The sequence below is a fragment of the Hyperoodon ampullatus genome (genome assembly GCF_949752795.1).
Source record: "Hyperoodon ampullatus genome assembly, chromosome: 9".
Classification (NCBI taxonomy): domain Eukaryota; kingdom Metazoa; phylum Chordata; class Mammalia; order Artiodactyla; family Ziphiidae; genus Hyperoodon; species Hyperoodon ampullatus.
The window spans coordinates 54,623,324-54,642,383 of record NC_136922.1 but is presented as its reverse complement, the minus strand read 5'-3'; the positions used below and the strand labels follow the sequence as shown (position 1 = coordinate 54,642,383).

The window sequence follows — 19,060 nt, the reverse complement described above, 5'->3', positions numbered from 1 at the left end:
TTCATCATCCATCATTCCTGCATCCCACATCCAGCCCTCATCCCTCCACCCGCCCATGCTTGTTTCAAGAAGGCCCAGCGCAAACTACAAAGACTGAGACGCACATGTCGCCAAGGTAACACTCCACTGTTACATACCGAGGTCTTCCCCCGCTTTCCTTTGGTACGCAAGCAAACCCAGCCCCTCCAAGTTTAGAGGTTCAGATAAGAGTTTGGGGTAGTTTGGATCCTCGGGCTTCCGTAGGTGCTGGTACTTCAGCAGCCTCTGGCCCCGCCCCTAGCAACGCATTGGTTTGTTAACAACCTGCCGGCAAGCAGGCTGCCGGGTGCGCTGGTGGGCTGGTGGGCTGCCTCCGTGGGATGCAGGTGGCGTCGCGGTGGCCGAGTCCACGGCTGGACCCCCGGGACCTTTCGCGACTCTAGTGGCTCTCAGGTGACGGGGCCTCTTGCAGTCTCGCGGCTGCGGGCACAGTGTAGGACAGGAGGACACCCCCCATCCCTCACTCCGCCTCCACAGCCATGTCTACAGCGGAGGCTACGGCGACGGCCCAGGCCCGGGCACCCGGTAGCAGGATCAAGTCCAGCAGCCCTCGCCAAATCCCTGTAGTCGGGGTGGTGATGGAGGACGAGGAAGCGCAGGTATGGCCAGGTGTCTGTGCTTTGGAGGGTGTGAAGGCGGGGGCGGGGGTTGAGATCTGGGGGCGGAGATGATGCCTGGGGGCAGCAAGGGAGGAAACGGGGGCCCGAGGGGAAACCAGGGGAGCCCGGGGGACTGTGGTTCAAAGCTCAAAGCTGATCCCTTTGACAACTGCGCCGCCTGCGAGGGGAGTTGGCTGTCGTCGACCAACCTGTCTGGGGACTCGTGTCTCGAGGTCCTCCCGGAGCGTCCCAGTAAACTGAGTAGGCAAGGTTTGGCGGCTTTTCTTCGAAAAGTGTGATCCCACGAAGGGCCTGAGAGGGAGGGAAACATTCTTAGCGAAAACTTGGATTTGATAACCCCTTTGTTTGCGCTGGGCTTTTATATGTAGATCGCTGTTATCGTGTGATGTTCTTGATATAGGGGTGAATCCTCCCGTGTTTAAATTTGCTGCTACCAAAACCTGCACCTGGAGGGGAGGAAAATACTATTAAAATTAGAAATTTAGCAACATTTTTATATGAAATTGGAAGCTGGTTAGGAGTGCGTCGGAGAGAATTGGGATCGAATAGAATTGATTTATTGTGCTTGTATTTGGTTTTTAGTTTACTCTTTGTCATACAAAACTAGTTCTTTCGAATTTCTGTTGAGAAATTTCACTTCAGAACCCTGGCTTGGATCTCCATTCGTAGCGAGGGTGTTTAGAAACTCCAAGGCGTTTGTTTCATACTGGGGTTCCATTGCTCTTCCCCAGAGATCCATGATCAAGCCCTAAATTAACGTGAATTCTATGGAGGAAATTTGCCCTACCTCCTCACGCTGATGGCGTGGGGCTACTATGGGAATTCCTGCTGAGGCTTCACAAGTCTCAGGCTGCGTCAGGAACCTCGTCTCCTGCGTCCACATCCTGGAGGCTTGGAGAGTTCCTTAGGAGAGGCTAGTTGACTGGGGACCTCTTCTATGGTGGGAGTAGGGTTGTGCTCTCTGAAGACGGCCAGACATTCAACCCACAGAGAAACAACACTTCTGCATGAGGAGGAGCAGGTGTTAGGGGAATTTACCTAATCGGGTTTGTGGAAGTATTCCAATCCAGGTGCAGATAATTTTGAGGAACAACAGCTGTCCCTTCACTCCCAAGGCTGCAAGGGGGCTCAACACTACTGCTGTTCTCCCAGGCATGGGGCAAAACTGACAAGTAGGTGAATTTGGTATCTGATGGCTGTCATTCTTCCTTTACTTGGTATTTAAAAAAAAGAAGGGATGGAGGTCTCAAGGTTATAGGAGGCAGGCAAGAGTGGGTTAAAAAGAAGAAGAAAAAAGGGGAAATACTTTTAACAGGCCATTGCCAAAGTAGTCTACAATGTATCAAATAATGCAGAACAAGTATACCTGTGTATATGTGTGTTTATTTTCTCCCTTCCCTTTCTTTTCCTCTTTCATTACTGCCTCTTCTTACAGGGCCTAGGTTTCTCCTCCAGGAAGAAATCAGTTTGTATTAATCAAAGTTCCTACCCTGTTAATAACTGCTTCTAGGGATATTAACATTTTTTATAGTACTGAAGAAAAAGGCAGTTTCTAGCAAAAGAAATGAAATCGAAAAAAGACATCTTAGAGCTGGGAGAAATGGTCTCTTAGCTTTCCTGGGTTTTGTTTGTGGTTGTTTTTGCAAATGAGGACCCTAAGGCCATGAGAAGTTAACTGAGAGTTACTCAGTTTCCTTACTGGGAGTGGAGTCTAGTGCTCTTTGCCACTTAAAATGATAACCTTTATAGATCTCTGCCTTGGAACTCTAAATGTTTCCAATCTTTTCAAACCTTTCTATATTTGCAGCCTCCTCCTCTTCCTACAGTGACAGTACAGTATATCCTAGTAGCTAAAAGTGAGACTGTGGAGTCTACCTCAATCCATTAAGCCAGCTTCATCATATGCTTGAGAAATCACAAATTGTTCACCCTTTATCTATTTCCTATTTATTTTAATGTTGTTCCTCTTATTATAAAGAATCAGAAGCCCTTTGGAGCAGTGATTATTCAAAATTTAATGTGCATTTGGAGCACCTGGGGAACTTATTAAACTATATAGATTCTAATTCTGTAGGTCTGGGTGGAGCCCTGGATTCTGCTTTTCTAACAGGTTTTCAGCTGATGCCATTGCTACTGGTTGAAGGACTCCATTTTCCACTCAGAGTAGCAACACTTAGTGTATCATAGCTGCAGTATGGTATGTACAGTGTGACGGTTTCACAGCAGCTAACTCCTGGAAAGCCATAGGAGATGGTTTTACATGGACTCAGATTATAAAACAAAGTAAACAATAACAACAACAATAAAAATTCCAACCCTCCCCCTGCCAGGTCAGATGATATGGTACCAAATGGGGCTTTAAAAGAACTACTTGCTCTCCTTTGCTGTCACCACAGTGCCTCAGTCAGTCCTGGATTACTGTCACATCCTTTGGGTCTCACCTCTTCCTCTCTTCCCACTCCATTCTCCATGAACACCACTTTACCATCCTCCTTGCTACCTCTGAGTCCCACCTGTTCTTTCTTTCAGGCTTCTGCAGTAGCTCCTTATTTTTTTATTATTATTATTTTTTTTTTTGCGGTATGCAGGCCTCTCACTGTTGTGGCCTCTCCCGTTGCGGAGCACAGGCTCTGGACGCACAGGCTCAGCGGCCATGGCTCACAGGCCCAGCCGCTCCGCGGCATGTGGGATCTTCCCAGACCGGGGCACGAACCTGTGTCCCCTGCATCGGCAGGCGGACTCTCAACCACTGCACCACCAGGGAAGCCCAGTAACTCCTTATTGCTTCCCTCACTTAATATCATTACATTGACCAGATCACTCAACTCTCTAAACCTGGTCCCTTTTCTGTAAAACAAGCCTGTACTAGATGAGTGTTCCCCAAACTTGGGTGACCATCACAGTCATCTGAGGAACTTTTTTAAAAAAACCCTGTACATAGCTGGGTCCTTCCCTAGATTTACTTAATCATAATCCTTTAAGTGATTTTTAGCCTCAGAACCACTGAACTAGATGGTATCTAAGGTGTCTGCCATCCTCAAAGTGCCTCAGGTCCACTTCTTGTCCTGTTTGCAAGATTTCCCAATGTAGAGTCTGTACTTTATCTGTACCATGTACTCTGCTTAGTGCCACCTCCATGAGGGCAGAAACCTTCTCTGTTGTTTTTCTCTGTAGTGGCCCCTATTATCCCCCAGTAGCACCCAGCACAACACCTGGTACACAGGAGGGGATATTAAATATGTATTGAATGAATGCCCTCCCCTCTTTTCTGAATTTAAATCTTACCCTACCTTCAGATCCTACCTCTCCACCATAAAGTAACCCCCCAATAGGACACACTTCCCATTCATTTTCACTCTCACAGACCTTCTTCTCATAAATGGGTGTAGTCCTTGGTCTGAGTCTCATAGTTTCTCACCTAATTATCAGTTGTTTTATGTTTGTTACTATTTCATTTGTCTTGTTTTGTCTCTTCCTCTCCTTAAGTGTAGAACATATATCTTAATACTTGCGTGTCCCTCCCCTCTCAACTCTGAGTTCAGAGTAGAAATTTAAGTCCTCATTAGTAGCTGATAAAGCCTTCTGTGTTCCAGCCACACTGGCCTCCTAGCATCTCCTCAACCATGCCAGGTGTACCCTGCCTAAGGGCCTCTGCACTTGCTATGCCCACTGCCTGGACGTTTTCCCCTTCTTATCCATGGCTTGTTCCCTTACCTCCTTCAAGACTTTGCTGAAATTTTACCCACTCTGTGAGTCTTTTGCTGACCACTGCTTAAGCATCCTAGCACTTTCTACTCCCGTTTCTCCAGAGCATTATCTTGCAATACACTATATAACTTATTGTCTCCCCCAAAGCATATCAATTCTTTATAAAAGCAGGAGATTTTGTGTGTTTATTCAATGCCATATCTTCAGCACTTAGAACAGTGACACAACGGAGGCACACAGTAATCTTTGTAGAATAAATATGATTGCGATTAGTTTTTTTTTTTTTCATTTGCGTAGTATCATGGCTGAGCTTCCTTGCCCAAATTTGCTTTCCCTCTGAGAACCTGCACAATCTGCTAGTTGATGACATATTCTGCCACTATCTGTAATACTGCCATGGACTATGTCCTTAAATTGCCTACCCCTGCTTTGGAGTAATTGCTGGAAGTAGCCTCTGTGGTCAGCTGAGAAGTCAGGCAGAGAATGAAGGTGCAAAGAACCAGTGTTTCTGCATCAGACAGCCCTGCTAGCCCATATACTAGCTATGTGACCTTAACAAGTTAGATATCAGGGCCTCAGTTTCAACAACAGGGATAATCTATCTTCATATGGTATATTTGAGGATTAATTAAGATATAAAGTACCAGACACATAAATGGACCACAATTAATGTTAGATCCTTTCCCTATAACTAAGTATCAAAGGAGCAGGACTTTCCGCCTTTGAAATGTTCCTTGGTAAAGTGGGAAAATAAGTTCATTCTATAACTTGACGTAAGTGGAGGTCTAGTTTTCTTCAAAGCAGTTTATTAAGCTTTTGATCTTAAAAGGTTTTGCTAAATGTTTTTACAATTTCTCCATAAACATCTTATGATGATAATAACAGCAATTATTTTTACATCCATATGTTCTCTCTTCTACACCCTGCCTGTGTGATCTCATTTGCCCAGACTGTTCCAGTTATTACTTTACGCCTGTGACTTAGAAATCTCTGCCCCAAATTTAACTCATCTCCAGCCTCAACACAAGCTTCTTCCTCCAGCATCCCTGTCTCAGCAAATGGTGCCAACCACTTATGTAATTCCTCAAGCCTGTCCATCCTCCTTACCTTTTCCTTCTCTTTCCCACCAAATCAAATCACTCATTAGGTCCTGCTGATTCTGCCTCCTTGATGCTTTTCATTCCATTCATTGTTGTGTATCCCGATTGCCACCTCCTTAGTCAAGGCCTGAAGTCACAGACTGGTCTCCCACCTCCAGTCTAGATCTTTCCAGTTCAGTCGCTACTCAGCAGACAGAATTATCTTTTTTATTGTTACATTCCTCTGGTTAAAACCTGTGGAAATCAATGAAGACCACCCTAGTGAGAACGAACAGGGGCTTGCTGTTCAGAGCTTGCTATAGAAAGAGAATCTGACAGCATTGCTTACATTTAGCAGAGACTCCCAAGGCAGGCAGGGGAGCTTTACAGTGAATAAAAGGGAGGCTTCTGATTTGCTCTGGTTGGAGGTTGTTGCCTTGGGGAAGCTGGAAGTGAGCTAGCTAGAAGCAAGGCAACCTGTGTGATTGATTTGGGAAGCATACTTGTCTTTTTCTGGTTGGCTCTGAGTGACAAATTGGGGTAAAAAATAGGGAATCTGACAATCATTGACCAGATACTGACTTTTCTGAGCCAATTGCTGCAGAAGTTGTGGTTTGACTCCCCAGGTTGGCTGCTACAGAGATTGTAGGACAGAATTCTGCTGCTAGATATAGTCTGGCCTTTGTCTGTTTTTATATCCAGTCTCTCAGATCATTCAATAGCTTCTGATGATCATTAGCATAGTATACAAGGCCCTCTGTAAAATGGGGTTAATAATAGTATCTACCTCATAGAATTCAGTTAGTAAATTCATTTAGTGCTTACAGCTGTACCTAGAAATAGACTTTGCCTAATAACTTTTAGCTATCACCATTATTGTTATTATCATCATTATTATTATTCATGATTTGACCTCTACTTACCTTATCAGCATCATCTGTAGCTACTATCCTCTGAACTATCTTCTCCAACCTACTGAATGTCTCACCAGTCCTTAAATGCCATGTTTTCTCTCGTCTCCAGGCCTTCACACGTGCTACTTCTTTTGCTCCATCTCTCAACCCTTCAGTTCATCTCGCAAATCCTACTCAGTCTCACCTCTGCTTGAAGATCACTTCTTTCAGAAGCTGTCCCAGATTCCCATCCCTCCTCCCCATACCATTCTGTCCCCCTCTATATAGTTCCAGAGCACACCTCCCAGCATTCATGAAGCATTTTGTAGCATGTTATCTGTATCACCCACATCTCATGCCAGATTGATAGGTACTTGAAGTCAGGGCAATGCGTTCCCCACACCTAGCACAGTTTCTGAAATGTCGAAGCTGCTTATAACTATTTATAGAAGGAGGAAAAGGCTAAGGGAGGGAGGGAGAGAGGGAGAAATCTTAAAAATATAATATGTGCCATGCAAGTAAAACACAGGGTAACATGAAGTAGTAATATAAGATAAATTTAGAGATAATACAAGATAAATCTATGCTTTAATCTTTGTTGTGGCCTCTCCCGCTGTGGAGCACAGGCTCCAGATGTGCAGGCTCAGCAGCCATGGCTCACGGGCCCAGCCACTCCGCGGCATGTGGGATCTTCCTGGACCAGGGCATGAACCCGTGTCCCCTGCATCGGCAGGTGGACTCTCAACCACTGCGCCACCAGGGAAGCCCTATACTTTAATCTTTATACACTCTTTCTTGGAAAAGTTATACCTGGTCATTTGGGGGAAAAAATTCTGAAAATACATACAGGTATTAAAAAAAATTTTTTTTTTGCTCTGACATTTCATTTCAATATCTTTTCCAACCCTCAAAGCCAATATTGCAGGAAATCGGAAAATAAAAACTCACTATATATATTTATTTCTCTGAGAACACAGGAAGAAAAAGGACAACTGAGGTAGTGGCAGATGGCACTGTTAAATCCCAAAACCTTAAAAGGCAAAATTCTAGTTATCAAAAAATTTTGTAACAGTAAATTTAATAATTTAAACAATTTAATAGTAAGATGTAACAATTTTAATGTTAATCATAATACCAAGGGTAAATAAGTATATAGTAAATCCTTTTTTTTCTTTTTTTTTATATGGCAGGTTCTTATTAGTCATCAATTTTATACAAATCAGTGTATACATGTCAATCCCAGTCTCCCAATTCAGCACACCACCATCCCTACATCCCCGCGGTTTTCCCCCCTTGGTGTCCATATGTTTGTTCTCTACATCTGTGTCTAAACTTCTGCCCTGCAAAACGGTTTATCTGTACCATTTTTCTAGGTTCCACATACATGTGTTAATATACGATATTTGTTTTTCTCTTTCTGACTTACTTCACTCTGTATGACAGTCTCTAGATCCATCCACGTCTCAACAAATGACTCAACTTTGCTCCTTTTTATGGCTGAGTAATATTCCATTGTATATATGTACCAACTCTTCTTTATCCATTCGTCTGTTGATGGGCATTTAGGTTGTTTCCATGACCTGGCTATTGTAAATAGTGCTGCAATGAACATTGGGGTGCATGTGTCTTTTGAATTGTGGTTTTCTCTGGGTATATGCCCAGTAGTGGGATTGGTGGATCATATGGTAATTCTATTTTTAGTTTTTTAAGGAACCTCCATACTGTTCTCCATAGTGGCTGTATCGATTTACATTCCCACCAACAGTGCAAGAGGGTTCCCTTTTCTCCACACCCTCTCCAGCATTTGTTGTTTGTAGATTTACTGATGATGCCCATACTAACTGGTGTGAGGTGATACCTCATTGTAGTTTTTTTTTTTTTTTTTTTCCCGGTACGCGGGCCTCTCACTGCTGTGGCCTCTCCCGTTGTGGAGCACAGGCTCCGGATGCGCAGGCTCAGCGGCCATGGCTCACGGGCCCAGCCGCTCCGCGGCATATGGGATCCTCCCGGACCGGGGCACGAACCCGTATCCCCTGCATTGGCAGGCGGACTCTCAACCACTGCGCCACCAGGGAGGCCCCCTCATTGTAGTTTTGATTTGCATTTCTCTAATAATTAGTGATGTTGAGCAGCTTTTCATGTGCTTCTTGGCCATCTGTATGTATTCTTTGGAGAAATGTCTATTTAGGTCTTCTGCCCACTTTTGGATTGGGTTGTTGTTTTTTTAATATCGAGCTGCATGAGCTGTTTATATATTTTAGAGATTAATCCTTTGTCCATTGATTCGTTTGCAAATATTTTCTCCCATTCTGAGGGTTGTCTTTTCGTCTTGTTTATGGTTTCCTTTGCTGTGCAAAAGCTTTGAAGTTTCATTAGGTCCCATTTGTTTATTTTTGTTTTTATTTCCATTATTCTAGGAGGTGGACCAAAGAAGATCTTGCCATGGTTTATGTCAAAGAGTGTTCTTCCTATGTTTTCCTCCAAGAGTTTTATAGTGTCCAGTCTTACATTTAGGTCTCAAATCTATTTTGAGTTTATTTTTGTGTATGGTGTTAAGGAGTGTTCTAATTTCATTCTTTTACATGTAGCTGTCCAGTTTTCCCAGCACCACTTATTGAAGAGACTGTCTTTTCTGCATTGTATATCTTTGCCTCCTTTGTCATAGATTAGTTGACTATAGGTGTGTGGGTTTATCTCTGGGATTTCTATCTTGTCCCATTGATCTGTGTTTCTATTTTTGTGCCACTACCATTTTGTCTTGATTATTGTAGCTTTCTAGTATAGTCTGAAGTCAGGGATTCTGATTCCTCCAGCTCCGTTTTTTTCCCTCAAGACTGCTTTGGCTATTCGGGGTCTTTTGTGTCTGTATACAAATTTTAAGATTTTTTGTTCTAGTTCCATAAAAAATGCCATTGGTAATTTGATAGGGATTGCATTGAATCTGTAGATGGCTTTGGGGAGTATAGTCATTTTCACAGTATTGATTCTTCCAATCCAAGAACATGGTGTATCTCTTCATCTGTTGGTATCCTCTTTAATTTCTTTCATCAGTGTCTTATAGCTTTCTGCATACAGGTCTTTTGTCTCCCTAGGTAGGTTTATTCCTAGGTATTTTATTCTTTTTGTTGTAATGGTAAATGGGAGTGTTTCCTTAATTTCTCTTTACCAAATACATTGATTAGCGCTAGTAGTTTTCTGGTGGCATCTTTAGTATTCTCTATGTATAGTATCATGTCATCTGCAAACAGTGACAGTTTTACTTCTTCTTTTCCAATTTGGATTCCTTTTATTTCTTTTTCTTCTCTGATTGCCATGGCTAGGACTTCCAAAACTATGTTGAATAAGAGTGGTGAGAGTGGACATCCTTGTCTCGTTCCTGATCTTTGAGGAAATGCTTTCAGTTTTTCACCATTGAGAATGATGTTTGCTGTGGGTTTGTCATATATGACCTTTATTATTTTGAGGTAGGTTCCCTCTATGCCCACTTTCTGGAGAGTTTTTATCATAAATCGATGTTGAATTTTGTCAAAAGCTTTTTCTGCATCTATTGAGATGATCATATGGTTTTTATTCTTCAATTTGTTAATATGGTGTATCACATTGATTGATTTGCATATATTGAAGAATTCTTGCATCCCTGGGATAAATCCCACTTGATCATGGTGTTTGATCCTTTTAATGTGTTGTTGGATTCTGTTTGCTAGTATTTTGTTGAGGATATTTGCATCTATATTCATCAGTGATATTGGTCTGTAATTTTCTGTTTTTGTAGTATCTTTGTCTGGTTTTGGTATCAGGATGATGGTGGCCTCATAGAATGAGTTTGGGAGTGTTCCTTCCTCTGCACTTTTTTGGAAGAGTTTGAGAAGGATGGGTGTTAGCTCTTCTCCAAATGTTTGATAGAATTCACCTGTGAAGCCGTCTGGTCCTGGACTTTTGTTTGTTGGAAGATTTTTAATCACAGTTTCAATTTCATTACTTGTGATTGGTCTGTTCATATTTTCTATTTCTTCCTGGTTCAGTCTTGGAAGGTTATACCTTTCTAAGAATTTGTCTATTTCTTCCAGGTTGTCCATTTTATTGGCATAGAGTTGCTTGTAGTAGTCTCTTAGGATGCTTTGTATTTCTGCGGTGTCTGTTGTAACTTCTCCTTTTTCATTTCTAATTTTATTGATTTGAGTCCTCTGTTTTTCTTGATGAGTCTGGCTAATGGTTTATCAATTTTGTTTATCTTCTCAAAGAAACAGCTTTTAGTTTTATTGATCTTTGCTATTGTTTTCTTTGCTTCTATTTCATTTATTCCTGCTCTGATCTTTATGATTTCTTTCCTTTTGCTAACTTTGGGTTTTGTTTGTTCTTCTTTTTCTAGTTCCTTTACATGTAAGGTTAGATAGTTTGAGATTTTTCTGTTTCTTGAGTTAGGCTTGTATAGCTATAAACTTCCCTCTTAGAACTGCTTTTGCTGCATCCCATAGGTTTTGGATCGTCGTGTTTTCATTGTCATTTGTCTCTAGGTATTTTTTAATTTCCTCTTTGATTTCTTCAGTGATCTCTTGGTTATTTAGTAACGTGTTGTTTAGCCTCCATGTGTTTGTGTTTTTTATGTTTTTTTCCCTGTAATTCATTTCTCGTCTCATAGCGTTGTGGTCAGAAAAGATGCTTGATATGATTTCAATTTTATTAAATTTACTGAGGCTTGATTTGTGACCCAAGATGTGATCTATCCTCTAGAATGTTCCGTGCGCACTTGAGAAGAAACTGTAATCTGCTGCTTTTGGATGGAGTGTCGTATAAATATCAATTAAATCTATCTGGTCTATTGTGTCATTTAAAGCTTGTGTTTCCTTATTTATTTTCATTTTGGTGATCTGTCCATTGGTGTAAGTGAGATGTTAAAGTCCCCCACTATTATTGTGTTACTGTCAATTTCCTCTTTTATAGCTGTTAGCAGTTGTCTTATGTATTGAGCTGCTCCTATGTTGGGTGCATATATATTTATAATTGTTATATCTTCTTCTTGGATTGATCCCTTGATCATTAGGTAGTGTTCTTCCTTGTCTCTTGTAATAATCTTTATTTTAAAGTCTATTTTATCTGATATGAGTATAGCTACTCCAGCTTTTTTTAAATTTCCATTTGTATGGAATATCTTGTTCCATCCCCTCGCTTTCAGTCTGTATGTGTCCCTAGGTCTGAAGTGGGTCTCTTTTAGACAGCATATATATGGGTCTTGTTTTTTTGGTAGGGTTAATTAATTAATTAATTAATTAATTTCACACACACACACACACACACACACACACACTGTATTTTATTTTTACAAGAGATAAATAGACTGACACCAAGCATTGTAAATGGATGACCACAACAAAAGCAACAATGATTGCAATTACCAAACATGAAACACACTCATACTATGTCATAATATTGTCATTCAGTCCAGTAATACTCCACTATAACAGCTCCTTTACTGTGAGTGAAAATTGATTTGTATATTTTTTGCCTCTGAGTCCTTGTGGGATTTTTTTTTTATTCAAACAGAAAGTCACAAAAATTATAATCATCCTCATCAGTTCACTCAGTCCCATGTAATTAATTTTTTTTCATCTTGTTCTTTTGTTAGCACTTTTATGAGTTCATCAGTTTTCCATTAGAGTTCTGAAAATGCTTATTCATTCAGTTCAGCAGTACAGTCAGTTACCAGAAACCTGTACTTGTCAGTCTTTTCCATGAATTCCTTGAAGATGAAACCCTTCTATAGGAACATATTTGCAAAAGCATCAGAGTATACCCAGAACTGTCTGTAAATGACAAATGACTTTAAAATGACCACAGTTAAAGATTTGATGAAAGTTCATAATAATTCAATTGACAAGGAAATTTAGTTATTTCTGAGATATACATTTTAAAGTAATAACTAGAATTATGACGTATAACATTATACCAGAACATATAAGATATTTAGAAATTTCATGTAATGTCTGTAATGTAATATAACATTTATATTAACATATTTCCATGCAAATAACCCAATGAAAGTTTAGTATTAGTTGTTTTGTTTGTTTGGTTGTTTGTTTATACTTCAGGTTCTTATTAGTCATCAGTTTTATACACATCAGTGTATACATGTCAATCCCAATTGCCCAATTCAACACACCACCATCTGCACCCCACTGCAGTTTTCCCCCCTTGGTGTCCATACGTCTGTTCTCTACATCTGTGTCTCAACTTCTGCCCTGCAATGGGTCTTGTTTTTGTATCTATTCAGCAAGCCTGTGTCTTTTGGTTGGAGCATTTAATCCATTCACGTTTAAGGTAATTATTGATATGTATGTTCCTATGACCATTTTCTTAATTGTTTTGGGTTTGTTTTTTTAGGTCATTTTCTTCTCTTGTGTTTCCCACTTAGAGAAGTTCTGTTAGCATTTGTTGTAGAGCTGGTTTGATGCTGCTGAATTCTCTTAGCTTTTGCTTTTCTGTAAAGCTTTTAATTTCTCCAACGAATCTGAATGAGATCCTTGACGGGTAGAGTATTGTTGGTGGTAGGTTCTTCCCTTTCATCACTTTAAGTATATCATGCCACTCCCTTGTGGCTTGTAGAGTTTCTGCTGAGAAATCAGCTGTTAACCTTATGGGAGTTCCCTTGTATGTTATTTGTCATTTTTCCCTTGCTGCTTTCAATAATTTTTGTCTTTAATTTTTGCCAGTTTGATTACTATGTGTCTCGGCATATTTCTCCTTGGGTTTATCCTGTATGGGACTCGCTGTGCTTCCTGGACTTGGGTGGTTATTTCCTTTCCCATATTAGGGAAGTTTTCAACTATAATCTCTTCAAATGTTTTCTCGGGTCCTTTCTCTCTCTCTTCTCCTTCTGGGACCCCTATAATGCAGATGTTGTTGCCATTAATGTTGTCCCAGAGGTCTTCATTTATTTTCATTCTTTTTTCTTTAGTTGTTCTGCAGCAGTAAATTCCACCACTCTGTCTTCCAGGTCACTAATTCATTCTTCTGCCTCAGTTATTCTGCTATTGATTCCTTCTAGTGTAGTTTTCATTTCAGTTATTGTATTGTTCATCTCTGTTTGTTTGTTCTTTCATTCTTCTAGGTCTTTGTTAAACATTTCTTGCATCTTCTCGATCTTTGCCTCCATTCTTTTTCCGAAGTCCTGGATCATCTTCACTATCATTATTCTGAATTCTTTTTCTGGAATGTTGCCTATCTCTACTTCATTTAGTTGTTTTTCTGGGGTTTTATCTTGTTCCTTCATCTGGTACATAGCTCTCAGCCTTTTCATATTGTCTTTCTGTGAATGTGGTTTTTGTTCCACAGGCTGCAGGATTGTAGTTCTTCTTGCTTCTGCTGTCTGCCCTCTGGTGGATGAGGCTATCTAAGAGGCTTGTGCAAGTTTTCTGATGGGAGGGCCTGGTGGTGGGTAGAGCTGACTGTTGCTCTGGTGGGCAGAGCTCAGTAAAACTTTAATTCACTTGACTGTTGATGGGTGGGGCTGGGTTCCCTCCCTGTTGGTGTTTGGCCTGAGGCAACCCAACACTGGAGCCTACCTGGGCTCTTTTGTGGGGCTAATGACAGACTCTGGGAGGGCTCATGCCAAGGAGTACTTCCCAGAACTTCTGCTGCCTGTGTCCTTGTCCCCACGGTGAGCCACAGCTACCCCCCGCCTCTGTAGGAGACCGTCCAACACTAGCAGGTAGGTCTGGGTCAGTCTCCCCTGGGGTCACTGCTCCTTCCCCTGGGTTCCGATGCGCACAATACTTTGTGCCCTCCAAGAGTGGAGTCTCTGTTTCCCCCAGTCCTGTCGAAGTCCTGCAGTCATTTCCCACTAGGCTTCAAAGTCTGATTCTTTAGGAATTCCTCCTCCCATTGCCGGACCCCCAGGTTGGGAAGCCTGACGTGGGGCTCTGAACCTTCACTCCAGTGGGTGGACTTCTGTGGTATAAGTGTTCTCCAGTCTGCGAGTCACCCACCCAGCAGTTATGGGAGTAAATCCTTTTTGATTGTTAATTTTTGAAGTAAAAATCATAGGGCTTCCCTGGTGGCACAGTGGTTGGGAGTCCACCTGCTGGTGCAGGGGACACAGGTTCCTGCCCCGGTCCGGGAGGATCCCATGTGCCGTGGGGCAGCTGGGCCCATGGGCCATGGCCACTGAGCCTGCGCATCCGGAGCCTGTGCTCCACGATGGGAGAGGCCACAGTGGTGAGAGGCCCGTGTACCGCAAAAAAAAAAAAATCATATTGAGTAAATAAACTCACTCAGATACTTATTCTCCAGACTTAATGTTAGAACGCTTAACTGAAAATTGTTTTTGGAAGACATTTCTTGAGATCAGAACATGTGAGTTTGTAATTGTGAACGGAAAGAAAATTCTAGCCCTAAGAGGCAATGGAATAATGACTGTGTAGAAAGGTGACTATGTAGAAATATGGAATGGTATGTATTATAGATTTAAAAATCAGAATATACAGTAGTGTTAACACTAAGTGAAATTATGTAAGGTATTTATACATGTAAATAAAAACAGAAAATAAAATATTAAAATACATATATAAAGCAGAAAATAATAAAAATAAAAATGTATTTTGATAAGAATAAGATTTTTTTCTTTTTGAATATTTTTATATCATCATTACATCATCTTTTCAAACAGTTATTTTAAAGTAGAAATAAGTGTGAAAGCAGGAGAGATGGGAAGAAGGAAACAGAAGAGACTAGGATAGCTTAACCCATCTAATAGGAGTGAGCAGTATTGATATAACATTTGAATTAAAGAAAACGCCATGCAGCAAAGCATTAATCCCCAAGATAAATATAGCCAAAACTGCATTTAGAATTTGGACATTTCTGTACTATCATAAGTACTTAAACTTTGGATAACACCTTCTATTTCCTTCCCCATTTACCTACAAATAACTTATATATGTTACACCCAGTGTTTGGTGCTGGGGATGCCAGAAAACAAAAGTCTTCCCTCAAAGTAAACTTTGGGATAGGGGATAAGGATGTAAACCATTTTAGAATAAGGTGACGGGAACTGTGATGGATATACATTCAAGGTTCTATGGGAGTACTCAGGAGGGACATTTGTTGTATCCTTTTTCCTCCCTTGGGGAGATGACACCTGAACTGTGTCTTGAAGGATCTGGGGAGGTTAACCAAGGAGGCGGATAGGATTGTAACAACATAATCAAAACAGAGGAGGGGGTGAAAGGCATTAGTGGAGAGTCATTGAATGATTTAGATGTGTTGTGTTCAGATTTGAGTTTTACTGTTCTGACCAGAGGGTAGAACCATAAGGGTGCAAGACTAGAGGTGGGGAGAACAAACAGCAGGAAACCTTCAAAACTGAGTGAGAAATGAGAACTGAATAAATCATTAAGATGGAGTGGGCCAGATACTATAAAACTCTTAGAGGAAAACATAGGCAGAACATTCTTTGACATAAATCACAGCAAGATCTTTCTCAATCCACTGCGTAGATTAATGAAAATAAAAAGAATAATAAACAAATAGGACCTAATTAAACTTAAAAGCTTTTGCACAGCAAAGGAAACAATAAACAAAATGAAAAAACAACCCTTAGAATGGGAGAAAATATTTGCAAACAAAGCAACTGACAAGGGATTAATCTCCAAAATATACAAACAACACATGCAGCTCAATATCAAAAAAACAAACAACCCAATCATAAAGTGGGCAGAAGACCTAAATAGATATTTCTCCAAAGAATACATACAGATGGCCAAAAAAAATATGAAAAGATGCTCAACATCACTAATTATTAGAGAAATACAAATCAAAACTGCAATGAGGTATCGCCTCACACCAGTCAGAATGGCCATCATCAAAAAATCTACAAACAATAAATGCTGGAGAGGGTGTGGAGAAAAGGGAACCCTCCTATACTGTTGGTGGGAATGTAAATTGATACAGCCACTGTGGAGGTTCTTTAAAAAACTAAAAGTAGAGCTACCATATGACCCAGCAATCCCACTCCTGGGCATATATCCGGAGAAAATCATAATTTGAAAGGATGCATGCACCCCGATGTTCATTGCAGCACTATTTACAATAGCCAGGACATGGAAGCAACAACCTAAATGTCCATTGACAGAGGAATGGATAAAGAAGATGTGGTACATATATATACAATGGAATATTACTCAGCCATGAAAGGAATGAAATAATTCCATTTGCAGAGACATGGATGGACCTAGAGATTGTCATACAGGGTGAAGTAAGTCAGAAAGAGAAAGACGAATATCGTATGATATTGCTTATACTGTATGTGGAATATAGAAACATGGTGCAGATGAACTTATTTGCAAAGTAGAAATAGAGTTGCAGATGTAGAAAACAAACTTATGGTTACCAAGGGGGGAAGGGGGAGGGTGGGAGGAATTGGGAGATTGGGATTGACATATATACATGACTATATATAAAATAACTAATGAGAACCTACTGTATAGCACAGGGAACTCTACTCAGTGCTCTGTGGTGACCTAAATGAGAAGGAAATCTAAAAAAGAGTGGATATATGTATATGTATAACTGATTCACTTTGTTGTAGAGCAGCAACTAACACAACATTGTAAAGCAACTATACTCCAATAAAAAAAATTTTTAAAAAAAGATGGAGTGGGCTGAAGAAATATTTAAGATGTAAACTCTGTAGAACTTGGTAGTTCCTGTTTACTACTATGGGTGATGTAAGACAGCTGGGAGAGGGGATACCTGGTTCAGGAAGGCGATCACCTACCTGTAGTTTAGAAGCTAGTCTTATGTATATATGCGTAGGCAAACTCAGTGTAATGTGTATGCATGAGATATGTAATATGTATGAATGAAATCATTTTATTTTCCAAAGCATGGAAGTGCTATTATTCCAGATGCTCTCTTGGGCCTTTCGAGACTAAGAAATTTAAAGACATTAAGATTGTAAGATATGAGGGTGGGAGGTAGATGCAAGAGGGAGGAGATATGGGGATATATGTACAGCTGATTCACTTTGTTATAAAGCAGCAACTAACACACCATTGTAAAGCAATTATGCTCCAATAAAGCTGTTAAAAAAATAATAATAATAAAGAAAAATAAAATGCAAAAAAAAAAAGATTATAAGGTAATACTAGAATTCAAGAGGTTTGGGGAGGGGTTTACTCCAAAATTTATTTACTCCTGTAAGTCTCATCTGCTTTTCATTATCCCTTACTATCTTTTTGTCATAAGATATATATATATTTTTTTGTTTGTTTGTTTGTTTGTTTGTTTTTGTTTTTAGATGTTGGGGGTAGGAGTTTATTAATTAATTAATTTATTTTTTTGCTGTGTTGGGTCTTCATTTCTGTGCGAGGGCTTTCTCTAGTTGTGGCAAGCGGGGGCCACTCTTCATTGTGGTGCGCGGGCCTCTCACTATCGCGGCCTCTCTTGTTGCGGAGCACAGGCTCCAGACGCGCAGGCTCAGTAGTTGTGGCTCACAGGCCTAGTTGCTCCGCGGCATGTGGGATCGTCCCAGACCAGGGCTTGAACCCTTGTCCCCTGCATTAGCAGGCAGATTCTCAACCACTGCGCCACCAGGGAAGCCCTGTCATAAGATATTTTTAAGTTGCTAAGAGATAATGCCATATAAAAATAGTGTGTTTGATGTGATTTCTTGTTTCTCATGACATAGAATACTATGAGTTGTATTTTTTTTAGGGTGTTTTCAAGCCTATGGACCTAAATCATGTCATCAAACTCCTCAAAGAGACTGGTAAAGTAAGCTTTGAGAGAAAATTTCTCTATTTCACTTAGAAACTGTGATTTCCCTGAAAGGTAACATGTATTCCCCTAAATATGTCTCATTTCTCTCCTTTTGTTGAAAACATTTCAAATAGTATATGTCTCATCTTGAAGAATTATTTAAATTTAGTATGAATATATTTAACCTGGTAGGGAGGCTGGAAGAGAATAGATTTGATTACATGGGATGGACAAATCCATGGTGGATATAAACAGAAGAAATCATAAGAGTAAAGAAAGACTGATGTAGCCTCTGTTCATAGCTTATTACCAAGTAGGATATGGGCACAAGGGTAGAAGAAGTGTATCATGATGTAGTACTTAAAAATTTCCTGATAAGAAATCAGGATATGTACATACTCATATCCAGTCATAAGTAATTTATTTTGAGAGAACTCTTATACAGAATGTAATGGAAATAAAGATACAAGACTCAAAATTGAGAGTTTAGGCATTGGGAGAAAGGATAATAAATGCATATGCATACATGTTTATATGACACTCTCCTGATGTTACCCAAGAATTGACTGAATGCCTAAAAAGCCAGTATACACTATAAAATTACTACAGGATGAAGATTGCATACTTTCAGTAAGTGGGAAATGGGCTGACCATGGTATAGCAGATCAAAACAATGTCCTGTGATTAGCAGGTGCAAAAATTTAGTCATTGTTTTAACATTTTTTAGTCTCTACATTTTTACATAGAAAGAAGAAAACACATTAAGAATAATGGCTTTATAAGAATAATTTATCTTTTGTTGGCTATGATTATTGTGAAAGTTATTTTTAATTGTGAATATATCTGCAGTTTTTAAAAAAGGAAACCCAACTACGTAGAGCTCCTACTAGCTGTTAAATAAGGGTAGGCAAAATATGTATGTATGTGTGTGTGTGTGTATGTATATATATGTGTTCATACATATGTA

The 19,060-nt window shown here is 40.2% G+C and overlaps 1 protein-coding gene across 3 annotated transcripts in view; it reads left to right on the top strand.

The window, feature by feature from the left end:
• Positions 1 to 518: 518 nt before the first annotated feature.
• CFAP69 (cilia and flagella associated protein 69) overlaps positions 519 to 19,060 on the top strand; it is a gene marked incomplete at both ends in the record, with an annotated part of 69,593 nt that continues 51,051 nt past the window's right edge. For all 3 annotated transcript variants that reach the window (XM_079711777.1, XM_079711778.1, XM_079711776.1), the window contains 2 exons: positions 519 to 638; positions 18,049 to 18,108. In XM_079711777.1, coding sequence (XP_079567903.1) covers positions 519 to 638; positions 18,049 to 18,108 — 180 coding nt within the window. The remainder of the gene's footprint in view (positions 639 to 18,048; positions 18,109 to 19,060) is intronic.